The sequence below is a fragment of the Myotis daubentonii genome, chromosome 9 (genome assembly GCF_963259705.1).
Source record: "Myotis daubentonii chromosome 9, mMyoDau2.1, whole genome shotgun sequence".
In the NCBI taxonomy this organism is placed as follows: domain Eukaryota; kingdom Metazoa; phylum Chordata; class Mammalia; order Chiroptera; family Vespertilionidae; genus Myotis; species Myotis daubentonii.
In genome coordinates this window covers 42,189,131-42,215,379 of record NC_081848.1, presented here as the reverse complement: position 1 = coordinate 42,215,379, position 26,249 = coordinate 42,189,131, and the positions used below count along the sequence as shown (strand labels likewise).

At 48.5% G+C, this 26,249-nt stretch overlaps 1 protein-coding gene across 4 annotated transcripts in view; it reads right to left on the bottom strand.

Moving 5' to 3' along the window:
- Positions 1-3,092: 3,092 nt before the first annotated feature.
- FAM168A (family with sequence similarity 168 member A) overlaps positions 3,093-26,249 on the bottom strand; it is a 178,148-nt gene continuing 154,991 nt past the window's right edge. The window contains exons 4-10 of one of the 4 annotated variants that reach the window (XM_059708506.1): positions 26,150-26,176; positions 21,945-21,956; positions 20,688-20,813; positions 13,633-13,775; positions 10,292-10,466; positions 8,854-8,984; positions 3,093-8,211 (exon numbers count right to left, since the gene is read on the bottom strand). In XM_059708506.1, coding sequence (XP_059564489.1) covers positions 8,872-8,984; positions 10,292-10,466; positions 13,633-13,775; positions 20,688-20,813; positions 21,945-21,956; positions 26,150-26,176 — 596 coding nt within the window. In that variant the 3' untranslated portion in view covers positions 3,093-8,211; positions 8,854-8,871. The remainder of the gene's footprint in view (positions 8,212-8,853; positions 8,985-10,291; positions 10,467-13,632; positions 13,776-20,687; positions 20,814-21,944; positions 21,957-26,149; positions 26,177-26,249) is intronic. The other 3 variants (XM_059708507.1, XM_059708508.1, XM_059708509.1) reach the window with 3 other exon arrangements.

Sequence of the window (26,249 nt, the reverse complement as noted above, 5' to 3'; positions counted from 1 at the left end):
TTGTGAATGAGCCACTAATACTTTTGCTTTGAAAGCTGGTGTTTTACGCTTAAACCACATCTTATGAACCAGTGTATTTCCAAGGCTCCGATAGCCACCTGTACTAGTGGCTAGTGGCTCTGTACTGGACACAGCTCTAGAGGAAGTGGAGCCTGGAAGACGATGTGGTAAGACATACTGGGAGCTGGGTAACGTGGAAGGGGAAGCGTGCGCCACAGAGAGGCAACAGCGTACGCACAGGCCAGCCATCAACAGAAATGAGGAGTTGGAGCGGCTGGAAGTAGAACCATCTTGCCAGGTGTGGAGACCGGGTGGGGTGGGCATTAGAAGGCAGCCCGCGGGCTCTCGGAAGCTATCAGCCGTATCCCAGGGACCCCAAGGAGCTCCTAAAGCATGTAGGAGGGGGACGGGCACGGTCAGCCTGTTCTTGGCGGGTGGGGGAGCTGCAGGAGCGCAGGTTCCACAAGGAAGCTGTTGCCAACATCCAGACTAGAGATGGTGGAGGCGGGGCTGCGTGGTGATAGAAACAGATGGGTCCGATAGGTTCCTAGGACAGACCGCCAGGGCTTGGTGATGGGATGCAGGTCAAGGGATTAGGGACAGCTGGGTGGGTAAAGAGGCGCAGTAGTCCTGAGTGTCCTGAGTCATCTGGAAGCACTCAGGTAGGCATCGCTACCAGCACCAGCCTGGGCCGGGGTGGGGGGGGGGATGTTCCAGGGAGAGGGCTCAGGGCACTGCTGGGCTGCTCCAGGGCACTGGCAAGGTGGAAGGAAAGCGGGAAAGTGCAGTACCCCAGAAGGGGAATGGGAGACGGTGGGGCACAGGCCAGGTGCTGCTGCTGCTGTGGAGTCAGGAAGAAGGCAGGGTCCGTGTTAGACCAGGAATGTGGCTGGCGTCATCTCAAGGGCATGGCGAGAGCAGGGCCAGGCTGAGTGGGCTGAGCTCCCTGCAGCAGCCTGACTGTGCCAGGCCATGGGTGGTGAGACCCTAAGATTCCAGGGAGAGAGCTAACAGGAAAGAGGCCCAGGAGTGTGGAGGGGACGCCTGTGGGCCTTTCTACTGGGCAGCAGCCTTGCAGGGCCTGGCCTGGCTGCTTCAGAGAAAGCGCTGCCCTTAAGGGGAGGCTGGTGGACATGCCCTGAGATTCCAGCTCTCCCCACCTCCTCTCACGGGGCTTCCCAGTGGGCAGGAAAGGAAGGGCACCTCTGCGGAGCCAGGGGACAAAGCTCTAGGAGAGGGAAGGAAGGAGACGGGGCTGGACAACAGGAGGAACTGTCTGGAGCACCAAAGGCTGTCAGACTCTGGGACAGGGTGTCCGTTGTGGGGGGCTGGCAGGCATCACCGTGCAGCCAAGGACGGTCCCTCCTTATTTGCCAGCTGTTGGCTGTATCTCAGGATCTAGCTTTTCAGTGTCTCTTCAGCCACCCAACTCCGTTCCACCTGGGACTCAGCCCCACCGGGTGAGGGTGAGGGTGAGGCCGCGGCCGTGCCTTCTAGATGCCCTCTCGCCTGGGGTGAGGCACATCCAGGATCAGCCAGGGTGGAGACTGAGAAAGGGCTTCCCAGGCCAGGTAAGGGACACTCCCACTTTGGTGCCAGGACCTGGGGTAACAAACACTGCTTCCCTCCAGACCCCCCAATTGTCTGCCTGCTAGAAGGTAAGAGGTGTGGCTGGGCCAGTTTCTTTCCCTGTCCTTCGGGGACGTTGAGGCCAGCTCCCAGGGGCGAAGAGGGCCTGAGCTCAGGGGGGGCTGTGTCTGAGGCTCCCGGCCTTCAGGAGCTCCTTCCCCAAACGCAGATGTATCAGACCCAGAATTTAGGGTCTTTTCTGGGCGAATGATCACAGTTTCTTTGCTTGCAAATATAACTCCCCTATGAGAAAGTCCTTGCTCTTCCGTTCCCAAATAGAGGCAGCACCCCATCCTCGCCCTCCCCCCTGGAAGCTCTCCTGGCTTGTCCCCTCTAAATCCTGATGGCCTTGCCAGCTGTTGAGCTCACGGCTGGCTCAGGCCACTGGCAGGGACGGGACCTGGAGGACAGGGTGGGTGCTGGGCTGACCGTTTCTTATCGACCCACACCCTTTCCTGCAGGGTCAGAATGTGGGTGCTGGGCCGTTCTCTGCCTCCCTGGCTGCTCTGGGCCCTCAGCCCTGCCACTGGGACCTGCAGCCAAGTTCCTGGGGAAAAGCCCCTTCCTGCCCTGGAGAGCGGCTGTGACAGCCTGGCACTGCCTGTGGGCAGAGGTGCTCACCAGGTGAGCACAGGAGGGGAAGCTGGGGACGGTGCAATGGCGGCAGAGTGAGGCTGTGGAAAAGGCGGAAGAGGTGTCTGAGTTGTAATACAGCCCAGTTAGCCAACCTGGGCCTGTTTTCTCTCCGGTGGAAGAGGTTGAGTGCTTGGAGGCTAGGAGAGCGTAGATCTGTGGGGGGCCAGGCCCTGGAAGGAAATGGTGGCCACAATGACCAGGAAGAGAAGCCCCGACCTGGACTGGGGTAGTGGCTTTGTCCAGAAGGGAGACAAGAGTGAAATGTTTAGGATGCAGAACTGCCAGCACTTGATGAACATTTGGATGGTGACCACGTACCTTCCTTGGTTTCCCACCTGACAGACTGGCCCTTTAAGCAAGTCAGGCATCGCCTCCTCTGGGGTGGTGCCTGGCATGTGGAGCTGACTACAGTGAGTTCAACTCTGCCTCCCTGGCTGTCACCGTGGTCAGGGTACTTACCCCCTGAGCCGCCCCTCTGAGGACAGGCCTAACAGGACTCACTTCCCATCATGTTGTGAGGATTCTGAGTTACCAGGCATCACGTGCGGCACCAGTCACGTAAGTGAGCACACATATGTCAGCCTTCATCATCCCTGGCTTCCCTGTGCTTCTGCAGGACACACCTTTGTCCAGGTGCTGATGGCCACTACCCAGCCGCTCAGCAGTGAGCCCAGGGCAGCCCCTGTGCCTGCAGGGAGATGCAGCACAGGTGTGGCCTGCCTGTGAGAACAAGTTTAGGACCAACTTGGGAAGAAGCCAGGGACTCACTGGCCAGGAGGTGGTCTGTGTCCCCTGCCCCAATAACCACCAGCCTGGTCACCCCCGACTTTTTTGGGAAACTTTTTTTTAATAGTTAATTGAATGTTCTACAGCTTACAGTAAATATCATAATTACAAATTCTTGGCTTCAATCTTTCAGAATGATCACTACCTGATCAAAACAAAACAAAATCCCCAAAGAATCCAAAACAAAACCAAACCAGATTTACACTTCATATACACAAGCGAGGCCATGGGGCTTTCCCATCTTTGCACTCCAGGCTGTGTTTTGAAAACACCTATAAGTTCTTTGATCAACTACTTGGAAGACACTGGTCAAAGGTTTATTATTATTATTTTAAATGTTTTTCCTTTTAAAATGTGAATTCCAATAAAATTTAAAAATCAGATTCCAACCTGTAGATTAAAATGAATTAAAAAATACAAAATCATATACAATACTCTCACAGGGATGTTACATGCCATGAGAACAGGTGATATGAAACAGGAGAGGGGGACAGGCCCTGGGCCTTTAAAGGTCATTACAACTCCAAGTTGCTAGAGGCCTGGTCTGGCCGCCCCTTGGTGAGGAGAAGCTCAAGTCCCACCCTAGGTGCACACCATCTGCTGACCCGCGAAGGTGGTCTCTGGGCAGTCCCACTCCTCCCGATTCTCAGGCTGGAGGAGGAAGGCTGGAGCCTGCAGGTGCTGGTCTTGCTGGGGTCCAGCTCAAAGATGATGTCACCCATTTGACTCCCAGGGGCTGGTACTTATCTGCAAAGCTGTTCTATCTGTTCTCTCCGGGAGGGAAAACACCCCTGTACCAGGAGCTGGAATGGGTAGGGTCTCACCGCCACGCAAGGAGCCTAGGGACTACGGGTGCCGCCGCAGGAGAGTGGGCGCTCTAGCTTCCCTTCAGGCTTTGGGACAGCCAGTCCTCACTCCCGCGCGTCTCACTTGGCCCCTGGGCTGGACGCAACAGCATGCAAGACAGGAAGTGCCCACCAGAGCTGAGCGAGTGGGAGCGAGTCTGGTTCGGGCGAGGCTGGCTATGGAATGTTGAAGCTGGCCTGCCAGGAATTTTGACGGCTGGGCCCTGGAACCAAGTAATGCCTAATTTCAGAAATGAGTTCTCTAGGAGGGGGCCATGGACAGGTGAAGGACAGACCCTGCAGCAGCCTGGCCTGCCCGTGGAGCCTGAGCTCTCAGGGGCTCAGGTGTGGAATCTGATGTTAGCCTGGCCGAGTTTCTACTGTGATCCTGCCTCCCGCCTGCCCACTCCACTGCCTGACCTAACCCCTCTGGATTGCTAAGCCTGGCACGTGGCTGAACACCACATCCCCTGCAGTGATGTGGTAGAATGCAGGATGGAAAAGCAGAGCTGCCACACACTTCCAACTGCAATCGAGGAGAAATGCCACGGTGAGATCCAAGTTATTCAGAGTGCTGTGCCCAAGACCCATGCCTTCTCGGCCCTCCCGCTCGGGCCATGGAGCAGAGCTGAGGAATCTGACATGCAGGGCTCCAGGCCTGGCTAAGCCAGGGCCTTGCTAAGACTGGCCTAGTCCTGTCTGCACACCACCTCCAGAACTTGGTGACCAAGAGGCCTGCCCTACTTTATGTCCCACGATTCACTTCTGGAGGCCACGCAGAACAAAGCAAGCTCCTCCAAAGAAGCACCCCCAGACCTCCAGAAGTAGATACCTCAAACTTGGAACAACTTGGGTGGCCAGAGGTAAGAGTTGGGTAAGGAGTCAGGACTCTGCACCGTCTCTAGGTCCTGGTCCTCAGCCCTGGGACAGACAGGAAGCCACCCCTTCCTCACCCTGCCACTCAGACCCGCAGGTGCCAGCAGGAAGAGCAGAGGATCTGAAGAGTTCAAGTGTTGGCTCTTTCTCTTGAGCTCTGTGACCTTTGGCAAGTCTTAAGACTTCTGAGACTTAGTTTTAAGATGAGTAATTTGGCAATCAATGTCAAAGTACTTTGTACATGAAAACACTCTGGACAGGTGTATGTCCTTGTTCAATATTTAGGGAAGGGGATATCACTTTAGGATCATTACCAGGAGAGAGAGAGGAGCAGCAATTGTCCTGTCTCATGGGGGAGACATTTTTAAAACATTTTCAAAATGTGGCAGATTGGGGGCACTCCAGCTTCCCAGGCCCCAAGCTACTGAGAGGGAGTCAAATAGAAGGGAGGTGGGGGTAAAAGGGTTGGCTGGTGACTGGAACCATCTATATACCCCCAATGCTGGCCACCAAGCTGTGGTACTGGGGAGAGGCAGTGGAGGGGGTGGAGAAGGATTTACACGCGGGGCCAGCAATGCAGTTCATTGTCATGTTAGCCTGGCCAGGCTTGTGGATCTCCATCAGAGCAAGAGAACGAGGCTCCAACACTCATACTATAAAAGGGGTGCTGGGCCTGGGCTCTTCAGACTACAGCCTTTCTGTGCCTTGGTGATGCCTTGGGGCCTGTCTTTGATCTTGAGTTACATACTAGGGCTAAGAGAGGGTGCAGAGCATAGATGCATCAGTCTGCAAGCCTGTGTACAAGTCAAACTGGAGGGAGAGAGAAAGCAGATAGACAAGTCACTTTGCTTTTCTGAGTTTGTTTCCTAAGTCAAATGGGAGGAATACTCTATTTCACAGGATTAAATCAGAGGATGGATGTGAAATTGTTTTGTGAGCTGCAAGGTACTAGACATTAGTTTTTACTTACTGGTGGAGAAAGAACGAAAGTAACAAGGTCATTCCTAAGTCTCCTCTTTTTTCCTTCCTCTCTGGTTCTACTGCAGCCCATCTGGATGCAGCAGGTTCGGGAAGCCAGTGTTCTGCTCACTTTGGGCAAGTTCCCTTTCCTTCTAGAACCAGCCTCCTCGTTTGTCTAGTGGTATGATAACTCTGACCATGTCGCTGTCTCAGGGCCAGTAAATTAAAGGCTGTGAAGTGCTCTGAAATCTATGAAGCACCTGATAGATAAATGCCAAGATTTCCTGTTACTATTATGATTATTTTGGCATTTTCCGAATATGTATGACATAATCTAAAACCATCTTCACCCTTACAAACCAGAGAGGAGGAGGAGGTATTCGCAAAAAAATGGATTAACACTGGGAAGCCTGGTTGTTTTAAAATGAAACTTCAGCCCCCGGGACAGACCACTCAGAACAGCTGGGCTTCTCCTTACGGGTCCTCCAGGTCCCTGGCAGGCCAAGAAGGTTGGCCCCAACTTCTGACTCTGGGCTGAGGGTGCGGATGGGCTTTGCCCTCCTGGCCCAAGGGTTTCTGATTTTTTTCCTGATTTAGGGAGTGATGGGAGGTAGCGATAGGGATAGGTCCACATTTGCATGAATTTAAATCGAAGAAGTTATTTAAAATCCCAAGTATTATCAATGATGCCACTCTGTACAGTAAAATGTCCTTGCCCCCACTAGGGGGGGCTGCTGGCCCAGCCAAGTGCTAGGTGCAGGGGAGCAAACCAGGCTCCTAGCTGAGACTAGCAGGGCCTCCTGACCCAGGGACCCCTCTTCTCCCAGGCCTCATCCTGGTCCTCCTCTTCTCTCAGGATGAGGCGCTACTGTCCTAAATGCATGGACCCTCCTTTCAGACAGCACACCTGCTCATTCTCCTAGGGCTGGAGACAGGTACAGGACATAAGTTCCGGGTGTCTTCACAGAATTTCCAAATGCTATTTCTTCATTTGCAATTTCTGTTCCTGCCATCTGCTCCCATGTAACCTCTGCCCAGTCTTCCCCCTGCCTTTGGAGTCTAGGGAGGAAAAGAACAGAAACAAAAACCCAGACAGATACTGTTCCAGAGCTCACCAGATGTGGGCACTGCTGACTTAATTTTTACAAAACCAAGCCAATCCATCCCTAGGTAAAATTTTTGTGAGCAACATGCCCCTAGGTAGAAAGGCTGCATTTAATGCTAATTTACTGCAAGATCTAGGGAAGTCCTTTCCTCTTTTTCAGGCCTCAGCTTCCTCATCAGTCAAATAGGGGAATGGATGAGATGATTGCTAAGGTCCCTTCAGTTCCATGAGTCTATGAAATGTTTATTGCTATTGCTTTTCCTTCACTATTCTGACCTTCAGAGCTGCCAGCACCCATCTGGAATGTGGTTCCTTCACTTTGGCCATGAGTGGCTAAAGGTAACCAAGAGCCTGGCCTGCCTGCCAGCCCCAAGGACAGATGGGTGAGCTCTGGCACTGGGAAGGGCAGAAGGAAGGGAGAGAAATGCCATAGGTTCCCATGCTAATCAGGAGCTGGCTCCTCATCAGAGTGGGTCCATGGGGGCTCAGGGGCCAAGGTCTGGGTTACACAGGGCACCTGGCCGTCCAAGGCTTTGGGAGGCTGGGAGCCCACCACCCTGCAGCTGCTTGGCAGGTCTGAGGTCAAAATCACCTTCTGAGGAAGTGCCAGGTCAGTTTACATCACTGTGCAAATCAGAGGGTCAGGCCCAGGCAATCTAGCCAGAGGCCTTACAAACCAAAGCCAGCAGGCAAGCACCTCTCTCCCTCTTCCCTCGCACAGTGCTCCCCACGCCCCCAAGTTCTCTCCCAAAAATCTGTTTTCCCCAGGTTCTCACCTGGGATATTAAGCTGCTATGAACACTCCTACCTAATCAGGTGTTTTGTTCTTGACCTGTTGCGATGGTTCTCAGAAGACATTTCATTTGTGTCAGGACATGGTAATGTCCTAAACTAATCTTGAGAAAAATAAAAAAAGGAAACAATCCCCCAAAGATGGAGCCTGCTCAACAGCTCTGAGTTCCCACCCTGGACCCAAGGGCTACATCTGTTAGGCTTTTCAAAGGAAATCGGAAATCGTGCCTTCAGCTGAACCACTGCAATAACCCCCACTCTCTACCTGCCGCTAGCCCGGGATCCCCGGGGAATGGACGCTTGGGGAAGGAAAGAAGAAGAGCAGAGAGGAAGTGCCTGGTCAGGTAGGAGGAGGGGTGAAGGTGGAAGGGCCGTGGCTAAGAGGAGGGTAGTGGGGAGAGGCAGGAGATTAGAAAAAGCAGCTTTTACATAAACCAAAAATAAAAATCAAAACCGCTAAAGATGCATAAAGTGACCCTTGCACTTCCGTTGTCTCTTCTTGCAAATAGAGGTGGTGCTGCTAGGGAACTGCTCCAGCACCTGTAAGACTTGAGTAGTTGCATACAATGTGTGACTCCAGATCTGGGGAGGAAGGGGAGAGCCGTTAGTGACAGTGGTGTTCCCAAGGCCACTTAGGAAGCCAGGGGACCGCCTCCCCTCCCCTCGGGAGCCCTCTGTGCTTTCCAGCAGAGCTGCCTGCTTCCTGTCCAGTGCAACAGCCCCTGGAGGACGTGGAGGGCAGAGCTGCTGACACCCCTGCCTGCCCCCTGCGGTTCACTGGCACTGCCTCAGAAGCTGCCAAGGGCAAGAGGAACGGGGGTGGGGGAGGTGGGGGGCGGGGGGTTGGCACTAGTCAGAGCCAACATCTGATTGGAGTAAGATTTCAGTTGAAGAATGGTGCCTACAGTTCAAAGAAGTGTGAAGACCGTATGGTAAAGAGTCTAGAATTTAGTACTAGAGGACTGGAGTTCAAGTCCCTGCTTCATTGTTACTGGTTAGGGATGCTGAACTATGTAGTTATCTGTACAACAGAGCTGATGGGATATGAGATAACATGTTAAGTACTTAGAATACATGTAAAGTGACACCATTATTAAGAGTGATATTACTGAACTGAAGCATGAAAGCAACTGGTAACTGTCCCTGCCCCACGACACCTGGGATTCTAAAGCAGTCCTAGTGTTCACTCACCCTCCTACCTCTCCCACCCCAGACCCCACTCACTTGGATGGGCTGCAGGCTTTACCAGTGTGGTGGCACATAGCTGTACGCAGGGGTCCCTTGGGCCCTGTATGTTGGCATGGAGACAGGGTGTGCCCCAATCGCAGTGTGCTGGGGTGCAGTCAGCAGGGTCCCTGAGCACCAGAGAGAGAAGAGCAAAGCTGATGAGGCCATCGTCTTTCACACAGCTGCTCCCCGCCTGGGGCCCCGCCTCCCCACCAGCTCATGAATGACCCCATCTTCCCCACCTGGCCCGGTTTCATCTTAGGAAAAGCTTTTCTGATGCTCCAGGGCAGAGCCTGTCCCTTCTCCAGTGGCCTCCTCTCTGCATGCTCCTGTCACTGCAGAAATACCTGAGGGGTAACTTGCTTATGTGGTTGTGCTTCCCACTAACCTAGTTTTTCCTAAAGGCAGGGCTCTGGTTTGAGCTATTGGTACCTGGTACCCAGGACCTGAACAAGGCTGGCACCGAGCAGCATTCAAAAGCTCCCTGATGTGATCTGGGGAATGAGAGGCCTCAATAACCGTTTCCACTTGGGGCAGAATAAAATCCCAAACTCTTACTTCCCACCCACTCGACTCCTTGTACTCTCTTCCCTCAGAAGGTGACAGCTGATTCTTTAGAAGTTGGGACTCTAAAAATCAGGCATAGCCCTCTTGTCTTCTCATCTCTTCTCTGGAGTATCAACTCCTCCTGACTTCCCTAAACCTGCTCTTCCTCTGGCTTCTCTTCCACCCCATCCTCCAGGCCCCTGAGGGGGGAGGTCTAATTTCTGAAATAAGCTAGAAATGGAAAATGGTCCTTCTGGACTCCTGCTTCTCCCATGCATTACAACTAATTATGAGACAGGTCCTTACGCTCCTGCCTGCTAAGTAACATTCCCCATGCTCTCCTTCCTGGAGCCATTGCTGTCATCAGGGTCCTCATATCATCTCTCCTCTGAACTACAGCCTCCCCGTCCTGTGAGCTTTAAGCCCCCACATCTAATCCTGCCTCCACCTTGCAGCCAGAGGGGATGTTTCAAGCCCATCTCTCCTCTGCCTAAGCCCCTTCTCCGATACCTACAGGTATTCTTCCCCACTTTATCTCTGCTGATTGCTCCAGCCACCCCTCTAACTTCACACCCCTATTTTCTAAGTGCTTTAGGCCATTTCCATTCTGTGAACACGCCATACTCATGGTCTTTCCGTTTGGACTGCCCTTTGCTCTTTCATTTCTCTGGCTAGCGTATATTCACCCTTAAAGGCCTAGTTCAATATGCCCTCTGAGATCTTCCTCCTCCCTGCAGACAGATTTACTAGTAGAGGGTCCCGCCTCTACTTCCCAGAAGCCCCGGCACAGGGTTCTCCTATGATGCTACGTTGATTCCATGACTGTTCCACTCTGTCACGAGTTCCTGGAGGAGGGAGATGAATCGACGCTGACAGAGATGGCCCTCACCTGCTGACATCGCCATGGTAGTGCCAGCCACCATGCCCATGGCCACGCCGTTGGTCCTGGGGGCAGCTACAGGTGCCGGGTAGATGGCGGAGGGAATGCTGTTGGGCTGGACGACCGTGGTGTGGTGGATGACATGGGGCTGGGCAGCGTACACCGGCTGTGTGTAGTAGGCTCCCTGGGGGAGAAGAGGCTGAGGTCACACAAGCTCTTAAAGGTGGGAGGGGTGTGGAGAGGAGGTGGGGGGAAGCCCATTCTTCCAGGCCCCAAGGGACGCACAGGCCAGGGACACGGGGTATGGGCCCGACTTGGGGCTCTGCTTCCGTCTCACTACATGATTACGGACAATGCAGTGCTGGGCTCAGCTTCTGGTCTGAAAAGTCAGGCTCCAACCCTGTCCCGCCTCGTTCCTAGGGCTGCGAGGATGATCTAGTGGGGTAATAGCTCTACTTCTGTAACACTGATTTGGCACTTTAAAATGTTTGTATTTTATTGCAATGTGCTCTATACGCTGCCTAACGTGTAAAGGCAGGGGCTGCACCAATGAGTGAAGAGGACGTGGGCGTGCTGGTGAACGCCAGCGCACTGTGCGCACACACGTGAAGGACGAGTGCCGTGGTTCCCAACGTGAAGCAGACGCCCCACAGGGGACAATCTGAGAATGAGTTATTAACAGTGAATTTTTGGCATTCCTTATGGTTCCAGAGGCCTCATATGCAGGATATAAACATGGATTGTGACATATTTATGCACTTCAGTTCTCTATTGTTTTGAAGCTTTATTTGCTGTTTTTCCATATCACTTTGTATTATTATTTTTTAAACAATTTCTTAGTGATTTCTTCCTCAGTACTTCAACTGTCCTTTCATTCTTTTTTCTCTTTCATGGATGCCATGTTCTTTGGAAGCTTGTTTAGACCAAGTTAATGGCCTTTCAGGCTTCCTCCCCGTGAATAGGAGTTCACTTTTTGGATAATAAGAATTATATGTTGGGGCCAGGGGGGCACCAGGATTTTAGAGACGCTTAGGTGGGGCGTGGCCAAAAAAAGGTTGGGACCCCTGGACCAGTGGAAGCGTCACACCGGTGCGAGTGCTGCCATTTTCCTGGAAGAGGGTCACAGGTGCAGAGCATTTCCCTAGATATCTCTTACCACCTATTCCCTTTAGGAACAAGGTTCAAATGCCTGGACCACATGGCTGCTTCCTCCTGCCACAGCCCACAGGCCTGCTGACCTTGTGGGGAGTAGGCAGGGCCCCTGGATCATCTGAATCCAGAGCTTCTCAAATGTTCCTACTAAATAATGACAAGAGCTTCAGAATGTGGTTTGTGACCCCAGAGGTCTGAGAGCAGAGTGCAAAGCAGCTTACCATAAACAAGAAACACTTATCTCAAGCCTATTGTTCTTTTTAAAGTTTTGCTTTTTACTCTAAATATAGCTGTTTTTTATATTTAAAAAGCTTTCTCCTTATTATTTAAACCTCATGTCAGCCCAGCCAGGTGGCTCAGTGGTTGAGCATCAACCCATAAACTAAGAAGTCACCAGTTCACTTCCCAGTCAGGGCACATGCCTGGGTTGTGGGCTTGATCCCCACTAGGAAGCATGTAGGAGGCAGCCAATAAATAGATATTTCTCTCTCATCCATGTTTCCATCTCTTTATCCCTCTCCCTTTCCCCTCTCTCTAAAATCAATAAAAACATTTTTTTTAAAAAGAGCCTCATGTAAAATTGTCACTCCAGAAAAATGTGCCCTGAGTGTGTTAAAGCCCCAGTCACTGTAGCATTGCCATCCCCTCAGAACACAACATTCTCTAGCTCAAGGAGCCCAGATGGGGCACTGAGGCACACAGAGTGATTTGTCCAAGGTCATACGGCCAACTGGTGGCAGAGCCTGCGCATTAATATGTCCTCCCCACTCAAGCTCACAGACTTTATCAAGGAAGAGTGGATGTGGGGGGTAGGGAGAAATGCCCAAGACATAAGGGTTCTCATCCTGACTCACCCAATAGGTGACCTCTCTGGGTCTTGGATTCCCCATCTATATCTATCTATCTATCTATCTATCTATCTATCTATCTATCTATCTATCTATGCCTAAGCGACCATCACAACTGAACGGATGACCGAATAGGCTGCCTGGGGCGACCAGGCCGGCAGCAGGGTGAGGGGCGACCAAACGACTAAGCAGCAGGCTGCGTGAGGTGACCAGGCCCATAGGGGGGGCAGTTGGGGGTGACCAGGATGGCGGGGGGGGCAATGAGGGGCAACCAGGCCAGCATGGGGGGCAGTATGGGGTGACCACGCTGGCACGGGAGCAGTTAGGGGCTACCAGGCAGGCGGGGGGAGGCAGTTGGGGGCAACTAGGCCAGCGGGGGCGGGGGGGGGGGAGGCAGTTAGGGGCAATCAGGCAGGCAGGCAGGTGAGCAGTTAGGAGCCAGTGGTCCCAGACCGTGAGAGGGATGTCCAACTGCTGGTGTAGGCCCGATCAGACATCCCCCAAAGGGTCCCAGATTGGAGAGGGTGCAGGCTGGGCTGAGGGGGACACCCCCCGCCCCCCGCACAAATTTCGTACACCGGGCCTCTAGTGTGTGTGTATGTGTATGTGTATATGTGTGTGTGTGTGTGTGTGTGTGTGTGTGTGTGTGTGTGTGTATGTATGTATAGATCAGGGGTCCTCAAACTTTTTAAACAGGGGGCCAGTTCACTGTCCCTCAGACCGTTGGAGGGCCAGAATATAGTTTAAAAAAAAGATATGTGTGTGTGTGTGTGTGTGTGTGTGTGTGTGTGTGTGTGTGTGTGTATAAAAGCCCAGCAACTGAACAACGGGACGACCAGAATGACCAGTTGACCAGTTGGTATGATGCGCACTGACCACCAGGAGGCAGATGCTTAATGCAGGAGCTGCTCCCTGGTGGTCAGTGTGCTCCCACAGCAGGAGCAGCTGCTCAGAGGGCAGGTCCACAGCTGCTCCGCTGACCAGGATGAGCAGCGCTCCCACAGTGTGCCGATCCCCACAGGCCATACCCCCACCAGTGCATGAATCCGTGTACCGGGCCTCTAGTTTGTATATAAAAAAGCAGCTGAGCTAGATCTCCAAGAGCCCTTGCCCATCTTGCATTCTGGGCTCCGTTAATCTAAGTGACTTTGTGTGTCACTCCCGGGGGCTGAGGTGGAGTGAGAGAATGTATAAACTGCAGCGATATTGTTTCTGTGATACAACAATGACAGCTGGGCAGAGCCAGGAGCTCTCCTTTCTTTTCTTTCTTACCTGCACCCACCCACCCACTCAGGCTGGTAGCTCCTTTACCTGGAGAAGAGGTGGGCCCAGGCTTCCACATACACCTACCTGGGCATACAGATTCTGCTGAGGATAGGCACTTCTGATGGGATACATGGCCGTCTGATAGGGGTTGGGTGATGGGGAGTAGGGGGGTGGAGCAGTATTGCTCTGGGTTGGTGGGACCTTGTATGGTGTCCCCGCAGTATATCCTGTACCAAGGCAATAAGAAAGACTTCCAATTAGTTGGCAGAACAGCATTGCTGGAAGGTAGCAGGTTCCAGTCACGACTCCCTAGACAAGAATGGGCTGAATCCAGGCTGGAAACACAGATGAGAACAGACAGAGAGCAGGGCTCCACTCAGAGAGCACTGTTCCCAGAGGCAGCTCCCTCAGTCCTGGTGCACAGGGATGCATGTGTAATTCTGGCATCTTTTACTTCTCTGGATCTTAGGGCTCTCATCTATAAAATAACAGATGGAAGTAATGATCTCTTAAAGGACCCTGGTAGCTCCAATGGTCTGGGATTCTGAGCTGCCTGCCATGAGAGGCAGGTGCACACAGATGGGGGACCCTCAACCTGCTCACTTCTTTTTTATACATAAATGCATAATAGTATAACTAACTTTTTGTTGTTGTTAATTTAAATTCTTGATTGTTTAATGTATTACATAACCTGCCCACTCTTTATTGCATTCTCTATCTTGCTGCTTTTCTGTCTCCTCACTAAGCACCCAGGGTATTTTCTGCTGTTTCTTTCTTGATTTCCCCCTTTCTCTTATTTCTTTTTCCCGTTGTAGCTCTCTCCCTCCACCATATTCCCCTTCCTCCGTGCCAAGTTTTAAGGTGAAAACTCCATACAGCCCAGCCAGCATGGCTCAGTGGTTGAGCATCGACCTATGAACCAGGAGGTCATGGTTCAATTCCCAGTCAGGGCATATTCCCAGTGTGGGCCATGCAAGAGGCAGCCGATCAATGATTCTCTCTCATCATTAATGTTTCTCTCTCTCTCTCTCCCTCTCCCTTCCTCCCTGAAATCAATAAAAAATAAAAGTAAAAATAAAAACCTCCATACAAAACACCATTCAAAGATCCTCACCTTGGGAGATGCTGAAAAACTTTGCTCTATAGAGCTGGTGTCTCCTCTCCCCCTGGGGCATGGGGCAGGGCTACCTCTGCCTGAAGGCCTGAAGTCAGGGTCACAAAGGTTCACAGTAATTTGGGACCCAGGCCACGTGGGTAACTCAGCAGGGCAGACAGAAGCTGGGGGGAGGCTGAGATCAGACCCTAAGAAACTCACCATCGCCCAACCAAACTGCTGCCCCAGGCTCTTTGGAGAAGAGACTCAGATTCTATGTTCACAGGACACACTTGAAACAGGCATCACTCAGGAACGAGAATCACAAATGAATGACTGGACTGAACTCAAGGATCTACATGAGATCCTGGGGCTTAGAGAAGGCAGGTCTTTATAGGAAGCTTTCCTCCTTTCTGAGCTGAAGGGACAGTGCCACATCGTCACAAATCTCGCTCAGTCCACATCACAGCTCTGGCTTGGTGCCCCCAATCGCAGATGAGTTGGCAGGATCTGGGAGGTGCTGTTTAGTTGCTACAATGGCACTATAAAATATGTCCTGTCCTCTTCCCAGAGTCATGTCATTTATCTTTCCTCCTGGAGATCCAGTTTGTTCCATGAGAAACCAATTTTGTGGTCAAATACACTTGGGAAATAAGTAGCAAAGAAGATGGAGGGGAAAGAATACATGAAAGAGAAGGGAGCATTGATAAGAACTGGAAACTAACTAGAAGGGGTGGTGTGAGCCAGCTGAGGGAGAAGTCTACAGCAGATTCCTCCAAGTTTCTAGATTGTGGAGCTAATCATGGAAGTGGACATAGGAGAAGCAGATATGTGGGGAAAACAGGAAGTTTATAGTAGCTTTGCAGACTTCTAGAAGCCATCTGAGGGGTACTTCAGCTTGGAGACAGACATTATCTTCTACAAAACAAGGTAGCTGGGCACATCCCAAGAGTACACAAGGGACTGTGGTTCTGAGGGATCTTAATCATTATTTTGCAAGAAAGGAAGAAAGCAGCAATGTAAAATAGAGATAAAAAGATTGGGGTTTTTCATTCCATGACCCTGAGAAGTTTTAGAATGACAAGATGAATTGTGAATCTCCAAAATAGGGATATGCAAGAGATTTTCCCAAATTTATTTTACCGCAGAATCTTTTATTCATACTATTACATTTAAATCAGGCAAACTGCAATTTTTGGTAATCATAGTCTGTTTCGGTAAATAAAGTTTACAGTAACACAGCCATGCCATTCATTTACATAGACTATGGCTGCTTTCCTGCTACAGTGGTAGTTATAAAAGAGACCATATGGCCTGAAAAATCTAAAACATTTATTATCTTGCTGACTCATGATTTAAAAGTGTAAAACAAGGTATGGGGAGTCCTGCCAGAGTGGAGAGCATCTCTCTTCCACAGGAGGGCAAGACACCCCCGAACCCTAAGATGCCTGTCTATGAAAGCTATCCAGCAGAGTAATGGTTGTTAGTCTAGAGCAGCGGTTCTCAACCTGTGGGTCGCGACCCCTTTGGGGGTCGAACAACCCTTTCACAGGGGTTGCCTAAGACCATCAGAAAACACATATATAATTACATATTGTTTTTGTGATTAATCACTATGCTTTAATTATGTTCAATTTGTAACAGTGAAAATACATCCTGCATATCACATATTTACATTACGATTCATAACAGTAGCAAAATTACAGTTATGAAGTAGCAACAAAAATAATTTTATGGTTGGGGGTCACCATAACATGAGGAACTGTATTAAAGGGTCATGGCATTAGGAAGGTTGAGAACCACTGGTCTAGAGCCAGAGAGACTGCCTGGGTCCAAATCCCAGCCCTGCTACTTAACAATTGTAGAATATATCAGTCTTCTCATCTGTAAAACAGGGTTGGGGGGGGGGGAGGTGTAATAATAGAACCTACTTGTAGGATTACTGTGGTAAGTACATTAATAAGTGCAAAGCCCTTAGAATAGTGCCTAATACATTAAAAGCACTTAATAAAAGTTAGCTATTCTTTTTCTCTCACTGTATAGAGAGATAGTGAGCTTCCTGTCCTGGAGGTATACAAGCAGAGACTGGTCTGAAAGACTACAGTAGACAGTAGTTAAACTATGGCTTCCTTGGCATGATCCAACTTGAAAAAGACTCCAGGATTCTAAGATTCTAAAATTTTACAGTCTAAAATGCCATCATTTTATGAGTCTTTAAAGTTAACAAGCCAACAATACTGGCGACTCTCCTTTACGCTTCCCGGAGAATCAGCTCTGGGATTTTGATCCCTGGGAAAGCCTGCACTTCCCCCTCTTCACCACAAGGACAACTACCTTACATAGTATTGAGATCATCCCTCTGAGGAAAATCAAATGGCTCCAAGAGATTGCAATAGAATTTGGTTTCCACATCTAAGAATAACCTTGTCTGAGTATGTTTCTCTTTTTCCATGTTATGAAATGAAGACACACACATACTCAGAATACAAATCAGTAGCCAAAACACCCTTGGCAGCCAAAATGCTGCTGCAGCAGAAGGCCTTGCCTGTTTGTCCAGACAGTCTGAGCAGGGAGAAGCAGAAGTGCATAGCTAAAGGAGGCCTCAGAGATCATCAGACCAACACACACGTCTCAGATGAGAGACTGAACATATGCTGAGCGAGCCTGACTGCTCGCAAGGACTCAGGACTCAGGGCTCTGTCTTCTGACCACAGTGGCTCTCAAGGGTGCTGACTTTATTATAGTCGGAGGCTACAGAAACTGCCCTGGGCCCTGTCAGGGAGTCAGGTTAATTCTTTTCTCAAGACATAGCCTCATTTGGATTAGATAATATTAGAGGGGCCTTCTGAGAGCTGACATTCTAAGTCTCTGAGTATTTCAGTGAAACTTTCATGAGGAAATCATTGCAGAGGACTTTCCACAACTGACTGGTGGTCCTGTTCATGCCTTGAGGATCACTGAAAAATCCCCTGGGCTGTGGCCTCAGCTACCTTGAACATCACCAAATTCAGGGTCATTGCTCTGTGCATCTAAATAAAAGCTGCTACTGGGCTTGATGGAAAAAAAACAAAACAAAACACACACACACACACACACACAACTAATGCATTTTGCTAAAATGAACACAGACTCAACTCACTCAAGGGTGGCCTGATTCTCCTTAAAGGAGTTCTACCTAAGTCTGAAGGTCAGAGAGTTAGGTCTTTGGAATGTTATGCCTTAAGGACATTATAGACTTGAATTCAATGCTCTTTGTTTCAGATGAAGAACCTGGAGCCCAGAGGGGCAGAGACATCCCGAAAACTGCACAGCAAATCAGTGCAGAGCTAGGCCCAGAGTTGAGGGTTTGCCATGCTCTGAGCAGAACTCCTCTCTGGAAGCCAATCTTGGGCATTTGGTATATTAACATTTGTGTCATCATTCTACTAACGGCAATATCGTGAGAGTAAAAAGGAATCTGACACTAGAAGTCCCAGCTTTGCCTTAAAAGAGGCTTATGACACCCTGTTCTTTCTCTCAGGTTCCTATCCATAATTTTAGGCTCCATCAAACAGGATAATAAAGAGAGTGTGTACACTAGCAAGTCCTCTTGTCAATCCTTTTGCACTGTCATAAATCTTATTCAGCTGTAGAGCCCCTACACCTTCAAAGGCATTGATCCTCACATCAAGGATGCGTCTTAGACTAATTGGTTTATTGACATTAGATTTATATGTCTGGACAAAGCTCTAGATCTGATTCTTGCCTTGACCCTCAAGTCTCCTTGGTAGATGAACAAGAGAGTGCTGAATAAGTAGGAGGGAGACCTAGTTACAAACAGGCTTAGCAAGTAACTAAATTTGTCAAAGTGCCCTGAATTTTCTGTGGCCTTAGAAGCCACAAAATCTGTGTGCTGGGAGGAACCCTGATGGGTGTGGGAGGACCAGTTAATCCCACCTCTATTTAAAAATTACACAGGTTCATACATTACTGGCTTAAAAGAGAGGGGACTATGATAAACTATGAGAGGGTAGTAGGATATAGCTACTGGACATTTCAATGGGACTGCAGGAAGATTTCAACATAGAAGGCAAGACCTTCTAATATTGAGACATTCTCACTGTGGAAAGGGTTGTCTCTGAAGGGAATGAGTACCCCATACCTGGAGATGTGTGAGCAATGGCTAGTGGGCCAACTATTGGTCAGGGCAACTAGGGAGGAGGTCCCTGCTGGAGTAGAGGATATTGAGTATGACAGAATCAGGAGTCTAAACAGCTAGAGGGAACCTTAAAGATGACCTAGTCCAGCCCCCTTATTTTGCAGTTGGAAAAACCAAGGTCCAAAATGTGGGAAGAATTATCCAAAGTTATACACAACCAAATCTAGAATCCAACTCTTTTGGTCTTCTACTTCAGGCTCTTTTTGCTGTACTACAGTAGGCATGTCTATAAGCATCTACATCCATACATGTAGATATGAGAGAGAATATATATGTATAAGCCACATATACATGGACATATATAATGCCACAGGTATCTGGAAAAATTTCCTGCTGCTGCCATCACTCTCTTAAAGAGTACAATTCATCTCATGAAAATAAAGTAATAGGGCTCTGGCTGGGTGGCTCAGTTGGTTGGAGCGTTGTCCCATACACCAAAAGATTGAAGGTTCAATTCCCAGTCAGAACACATACCTGGGATGCAGGTTCGATTCCCAGTCAGGGGTGTATGGGAGGCAACCAATTAATGTTTCCCTTCCCCCTCCCCCACTGTCCTCTCTCTCTCAAATCAATAAACATATCCCCGGGTGAAGATTAAAACAAAAACAAAAACAGTAGTAGCAACTTAACCATGGTGATACCTTTTTCTAGTTGTGCTGCTTACCAGTTGGATGGCAACAGGTATATTACCTGAGCCTCAGCTTTCAAACTGAGATAAAAATCCACCCAAATAATAGGATTACAGTGTAGATTAAATGAGAGGGTAATATGAAAGCACAGTTTCCAAAAGGTGAGAGCTATGTTACATATGAACCTCAGTTGATGTTGACATTTAGGAGCAATGATAACTAAGAAGAAATGACACTGGGTATTTTAAAGAAAAAGAACATACCATGTATTCTTCTGACCTACAGTCTTAATAGATTAATAAACCACTGAATCACACTATGGGGCCTAGTCTGCAACATCCCACTCAGTTCTTGCTCAGCCCCCTGCTAAACAACTTCAGACAGGCACTCACCACATCCCAGGCCAGCCATTCCTCTTTTGGGCAGCTCCAACATTTCTACTTACAAAGTGTCAAAATGCCACTAACTTCTCACCTTATATCCTCATTTTACACAGTGGAGCCATTTTGTGTTAAAAATCAGATGTGAAGGTAAAAACCATCAGTCACCTCACTGAGCCTCAAGATGAGTGAGACCAATCTGACTGGCCAGAGGGTTTCTGTCCTCCCTGAGGACTCCACGTCCATACTTTACTCCCACAGTGAAGCTTCCATGAGCATAGAATTTCTCAGGCAGAGGCAATCTGGCCCGAGGGATATTTAGCAACGTTTAGAGACATTTTTGATGGCTATAATGAGGGTTTGGTACTGGGATCCAATGGGGAGAGGTCAGGGGTGCAGCTAAGCACCCTACAATGCACAGGACAGCCCCTCAACAAGGGCGATCTGATCCAGATGTCCACAGCACCCGGTTGAGAACCCCTGTGCTAGCTTAGCTGGAGGAGCCCGCCCTGTCTAAAGGTCCACAGGCAGGTGTTCAAATGTCCCCTCTGTCCTTTCCCTTGAAACACAGTACCAGTCCTTCCCTCATCAAACTTGTTGGCCAGATGAGCACTTCCTTCTCCCTCCCTCACTGCTTTGTGTCTCCCCAGAGCTGGCTGCATGATCAAAGAGGATGACCTTTCCTATATGAGGAAGGCCAATTTTTTGTGTGGGTAAGAGAACCTCTTAAAATAGTGTCTTATAAATGTCACTTTTTAAAGTTCCCTTTCCTCTCTTCCTAAGAGACAAATCAGTCCCAACCAAGAGGAACAGGAAAGGAGGAGACAGGCTGTATTTACTGAAAGCCGCAGAGGATGCTTGGTAAGTTCGGTTCTCGGTCCCGGTGTCCACTGGGAGGTGGAAGGTGCCTTCAGTGCCACAGGAAGTCGAGTTCTGTGGCCAGGCCTGTTTCATCAGCAGAGTTGCTTAAGGGAAGACACAAGAATGGCATTAGGCAGAAATAAGAAGTGGGCACCACCAATCACAGACACAAAGTAAGGGTCTTGGGCTGGATGGAAACATGTAACTCAAGGGGCCTGTTCAGACACACAGGACGGTCCAGCCTTTCTGAGCTGGGTGGTGGTTGAGAGGAGTGTTAAAGTGAGCTTCCAAATGATGTGAACCCCAGGAAATCTGAGCTTATATTAAATTAGGAGAGTCCAAATTTTCTACACACTACCAAAACCACGAAGACACCTGTGAATACTGTCTCCTACTGTGTGGCACTCTGGCCTAAGGCCCTGGTCTATTCCTTAGCCACTTTCTCATGAATGTGTAGCAACTCGGAGCCTTTGATGACTGTCTATTGGGACAGATCAACTGAGTACTCTTTCTTTAAGCCTGAAATCTCATCTGGAGGTGTATTTAATAAGTTGCTTTCAAAGCTCTCTTTGAAATTAATTACCATATGACATGAACCTTGCAGGACTGCCATCTCTTCTAAAGGGATTGAGCTTTAGCAGCTTAGAGGGCCCATGTTGGCACTCCCTGCTAATACCTCCTATACACCCAGCCACGGCCAGACAGACAAATGGCTTGTACACCCGTTATACCTCCTGTTGAGGTGCTACTGGTGTCTCCCTCACTTTGAGATATCTCCTCGTGAATTAGAGATGATCTTTTGGGCCACTAAGAAAGTACATGTTGCCCGCTGGTGTGGCTCAGTAGTTGAACGTCAACCTATGAACCAGGAGGTTGAAATTCTATTCCCGGTCAGGGCACATGCCTGGGTTGTGGGCTCCATCCCCAGTAGGAGGCATGCAGGAGGCAGATGATCGATGATTCTCTCTCATTCTTGATGTTTCTATCTCTCTCTCTCCCCCTCTCCCGTCCTCTCTGAAATCAATATTTAAAAAAAAGAAAAAGAAAGAAAAAAGAAAAGAAAGTAAATGTCAAACCTGAGTAGGTGTGAAATAGAGATGAGGCCCAGTTTGAAAGAAATTTACAGAGACTTCCCAGGCTGACTCAAAGCTCAGCTTGAAAAATGTGAAGGATGATGCTTCATATGTTCTAGAAGTGGGAATAACTTAAAAAAAACACACACACAAAAAACTTACCTTCATGGTATCCTGTGGGGAAGGAGAGAGGAAATAGGGTTTCAAAGGGGGGAAATGCCTAACATTTTAGATATTTCCCTTGATATACTTTCAAATACTAGAGGAGAAACATTCTTGACACAAATTGCTACTTAGAGTAAAAATAATTATTTTAACAGTATCTCTTCTATTCAAATAAGGTCTTGGGAGTTATGCATATGGGTGTTTTAAAGAATATTAGAAGGAGGCGGGGCTGCACTGGCAACAGTCCGATATACTTGAAACATTTTAATAAGGGGCTAAGGTAAGACAGGATGTTATGAGAAGACAGTGTGCCTGTACACTCTAATTCCACCAGGATAAGGAGAGCCCACCTCCAGAGAGGTCCCATAACCCCCTGCCTGTCTGAGTAACTGGTAACGCCTCAGTTCCTTTGGTCATGAGATACTGGGCCCAGAGAAGGAAGTCAAGGACTGCTGTTTTTGCTGATCCAAGGCTATAAATCTGGCTGTTGTGGGCTGATCTTGAGCTTGCATTAATGGCCCGCAATATATACAGTAGATGCTGAGAAATGAGAAGAAAATCATGGGCAGGGAGGTGACACTAAAAGGAGAATTCTGGCCAAAGAAATGGAGACTCAGCAGAATCCCATGCAGAGTCCAGGGCCTTTGCTGGACATCAAGACATGGCTTTGCAGACAATGTAGGATGAGGGCAGTCAGTTTTAAATAATTCTCTTGGGTTTCTTTTTCTGGGATAGGGGTGAGTGGGGATTGGGGATTAATAAAGGATCCAATTAGTGCTGAAAAATCTTATCAAGATGTCTCTAAATTTAGAACCTGCCACTCCATGTGGCTGGATAGCTCTGCCCACCCAAAACACCTCCCTAAAAAGAAAAATCCTCACAGAGACTCTCAGGAGGCCTGAATTTGGCTGCAGAGAATTTGGAGGTCCAGTTCTGGTCCAGCTGTTTCCCCAAGTGGTGAATACTGTACCATAATTTTCATCATAAGCCAAAAGCCTGACATTAGCCTGAAGGACTGTGTGACAAAGTAAATAAATCAAAATTAACCAAAGAGTGACTGAGGCCTACTGCACTCAGCACTGAGGGGAGCGCCACGGTGGACAGGAACACACGTGGGTCATGGTCACTGCACACAGGTACTTATGGTTTAGCGGGGGATGCAACACAGCCACACGCCAACCAGAGAGTGAACAAGACAGCATTACACACAGTAAAATAATGTTTCAGATTAACCAGGAAAGAAGCAAGTGCGACTGTGCCTTTGATTATGTCTTTCCCAAGTGATCAAGTGAACCAAACTATACATGTTCCTGAAGAAGTGAATATCTTCTTCTGGTTTCATTATAAAGAAAACAAATACATTTCTTTATATTTTTAAATACTTAATAATTTAAATAACTGGATAAATAGAAAGACGAAAAACCAAAAAAGAATGTTAGCTGTCAACTTGGCTTCCTCATTCGTTGTGCCATATGATCTACCTCCTCCATGTACAAAGTAACCATTCTGTTGGTGAGTGGTTCAGAGCTCAGTTGTGGGATGAAGACAACCCAACTGAGCCTTTCAGAGGCATGGTAACAGAGGAGGTTGCTTTGACAGGCACGTTTGCTCCTGGATGCCATGAAAGTTACCAACTCCGAGAAAGGTTTCTATATTTAGAACCGGGTGGTAGTTAAATATAAGTGTATACATATGTCAAATATTACTGAGCTGTATATTTGAGACTCGTTGACTGTATATACTATAGTATATGTATTATTCCTCAATTTAAAAAGGAGAGAGCAAGAGTGAGAGAATGATAGAGAGAGAAACAGAGAGAGAACCCTTGGCAGTGAAGGGCCATGGCCCAGTCACAGCATGCTGCCCACATCCACGTGCTGGGTTGTTCACTTCCCTGGATACGGGGCCCTCGTGCCCTCTGACACTTGAACAGTCTGCTAAGCACACTCACAAGGAGGAGAGGCAGCAAGGGACCATCATCCTGAACAATGTAGTAAGTCAGGAAATCTGAATTCTAGCCTGGGCTGTGCCACTTATGAACTGTGAGACCTTGGGCAAGTCACAACCTTTCTAAACTTCCATTTTGTTGTCTTCTAAAATGGCAATAATAATAATTCCCTGATTACTTTCATAGTATTGATGCGAGGATCAAAAATAAAGTGTCATAGCCCTGGCCGGCGTGGCTCAGTGGATCATCTTGTGCACTGAAAGGTTGTCAGTTCCATTCCTGTTAGGGTACATGCCTGGAAGGCAGCCAATTTATGTTTCTCTCTCCCTCTCCCTTCCCCTTTCTCTATAAATCATTTTTTTAAATATTAAAAAAGTATAAAGTATCACCCAGTCTTACAGTTTCTAATCCTGATATCCGTTTACTCTTCTATCCCACAGAGCTCTAATTTAAGCTCTCATCATCTTTCACCTGAACTTCTGCAATTTCTTCCTCACTGTTCTGTTTGTTTTTAAACCTGCCAACTGTAATCTCCAAGCTATACCCAGAGTGCTATTTCTAAGACCTAAACCTAATTACAAACCCTTTTTTAAAAACATTCCACAGTTGTCCACTGCCTACAGGCTGAACTCTTTGTGTGGCATTCAAGGCCCTATATGATCTAGTCCTACGATCTCTCTAGACTCTCTCTTGTTCTCATTCTCGAACCCTGTACCGCCACACAAACTCGTTTGTCATTCCCAGAATGTGCCAAGGAACGTCACAGTTCTGTATTTTTGCCGACAATGGTCACCCTTCCTGGCCCAGTCTTTCCCTAAGTGCTAACTGATAAACATTTATTAATTCATCAATTATGAGCTAAAGACTCATCCATCTGTATTATGAGTCTTTTCTTTTCCCCACTCCTTGACCACAGCCTCCTCATAGATTCCATATGGTCCACTATTTTCCAGTCACTGTAATTCTTAGAAGCTGGCTTCTCTGTCTCTCCTACTAAACTGGGAGCTCCTTGAGAACAGGGTCCCTGTCTTACTGGTCTTTGTAGGTTCAAAGGACCAGCTTAGGGCCTGGACTAGAACTGTGGATGCTATAACTGGAGGCATGAGGGAGCATGAGAGCTTCTCCCACTTTTTATTGAGTGCTCTGTCCAAGTTCATACATCCTGAGGCAAACAAGTGACTCCCCATAAAGGATAGGAGAAACAAGTCTGTAACTAGCAAAACTGAAATAATAAAATTTTAAGAGGACCGGTTGTTAGCATTTAAACGGACCTTACGTGTCATCTGGAATAAAACACATTATCTATAGCCTGAAGACATTAGCAAATTGCCCAAGATCACACAGCACACAACAGTGGCAAAGAGAAATTTTCACAGCTCATCTTCTGAAAGATGCGCCACACACAAATTCAATATTCAGCACCCAAATCATTTAAGGGTATAAGTTGAGAAAGTGTGCAGAGATTTTACAAAATCACTGTCCTGAGCAGCCCAGGTGAGGGTGGTGAAAGTGGCAAGTCCCTCCCATGGTCCCTTCCTGTCTATGACAAAAAGGACCTAGTCAAGTTACACTGCTGGGACCCTCACAGGTGCCCATAAGTTCCTGTGGTGCCTGGGGCCTGGAGTCCACACTGCCCAGAGAACCCAGCTCTGTCCCTCGCTCATTTTGGCACACGTGACCCTCACCTCTCTCCATTCAGGAAAATGCCCTGAAAAAGATCCAGAGCTCAAGATCTGGGCAAAGGAAACAGATTTTATCTCAAGTCAACCAGGTCTTCAAACATGTCAGACTGCCAATGGAGATGAAGAATCTGATCTGGGGGCTGACTGTTTTTGTTTTGCTTTTGATTCTTATAGGCATAATCCAGGTACTCCTCCAAGAGGCTGCCTCAAAGCCAACAGAGGAGCCATAGCAGCCCAAAAATTTTGTTTCACTTGTTTGAACTTAGCAGCCAGTTACGGTAAAGGTTTCTGACCTGGGTCAGATGGGACTCCGGAGGTGAGGAAGGGGAGAGACGCCTTTTAGTGCCATGATCCTTCACTGCTGCCCTAGGGGACGGTTCATGTGTGTCTCCAACCCATGATTTTGCACCATCATACATGTTCCTGCATGCTTTAGGAACTGCTGCTGAGCCACCTGGGGGAGCCCAAGCCTAAGGGATGGGTTTGGGGAGGGCAGGAGAGGGGTTCTACTGTTGTTACGAGATAACACATTCATAGGCCATAATACATATGAGGAAAAATAGCTCTCCTACCATAAGCTGAATGCAGGAACTGAAACTCTGTTGGATAGAAATGTTAGTTGAAATTACCACTAAGAATCTGTGCAAAGTAGTATACATTGCAGTTATAAAA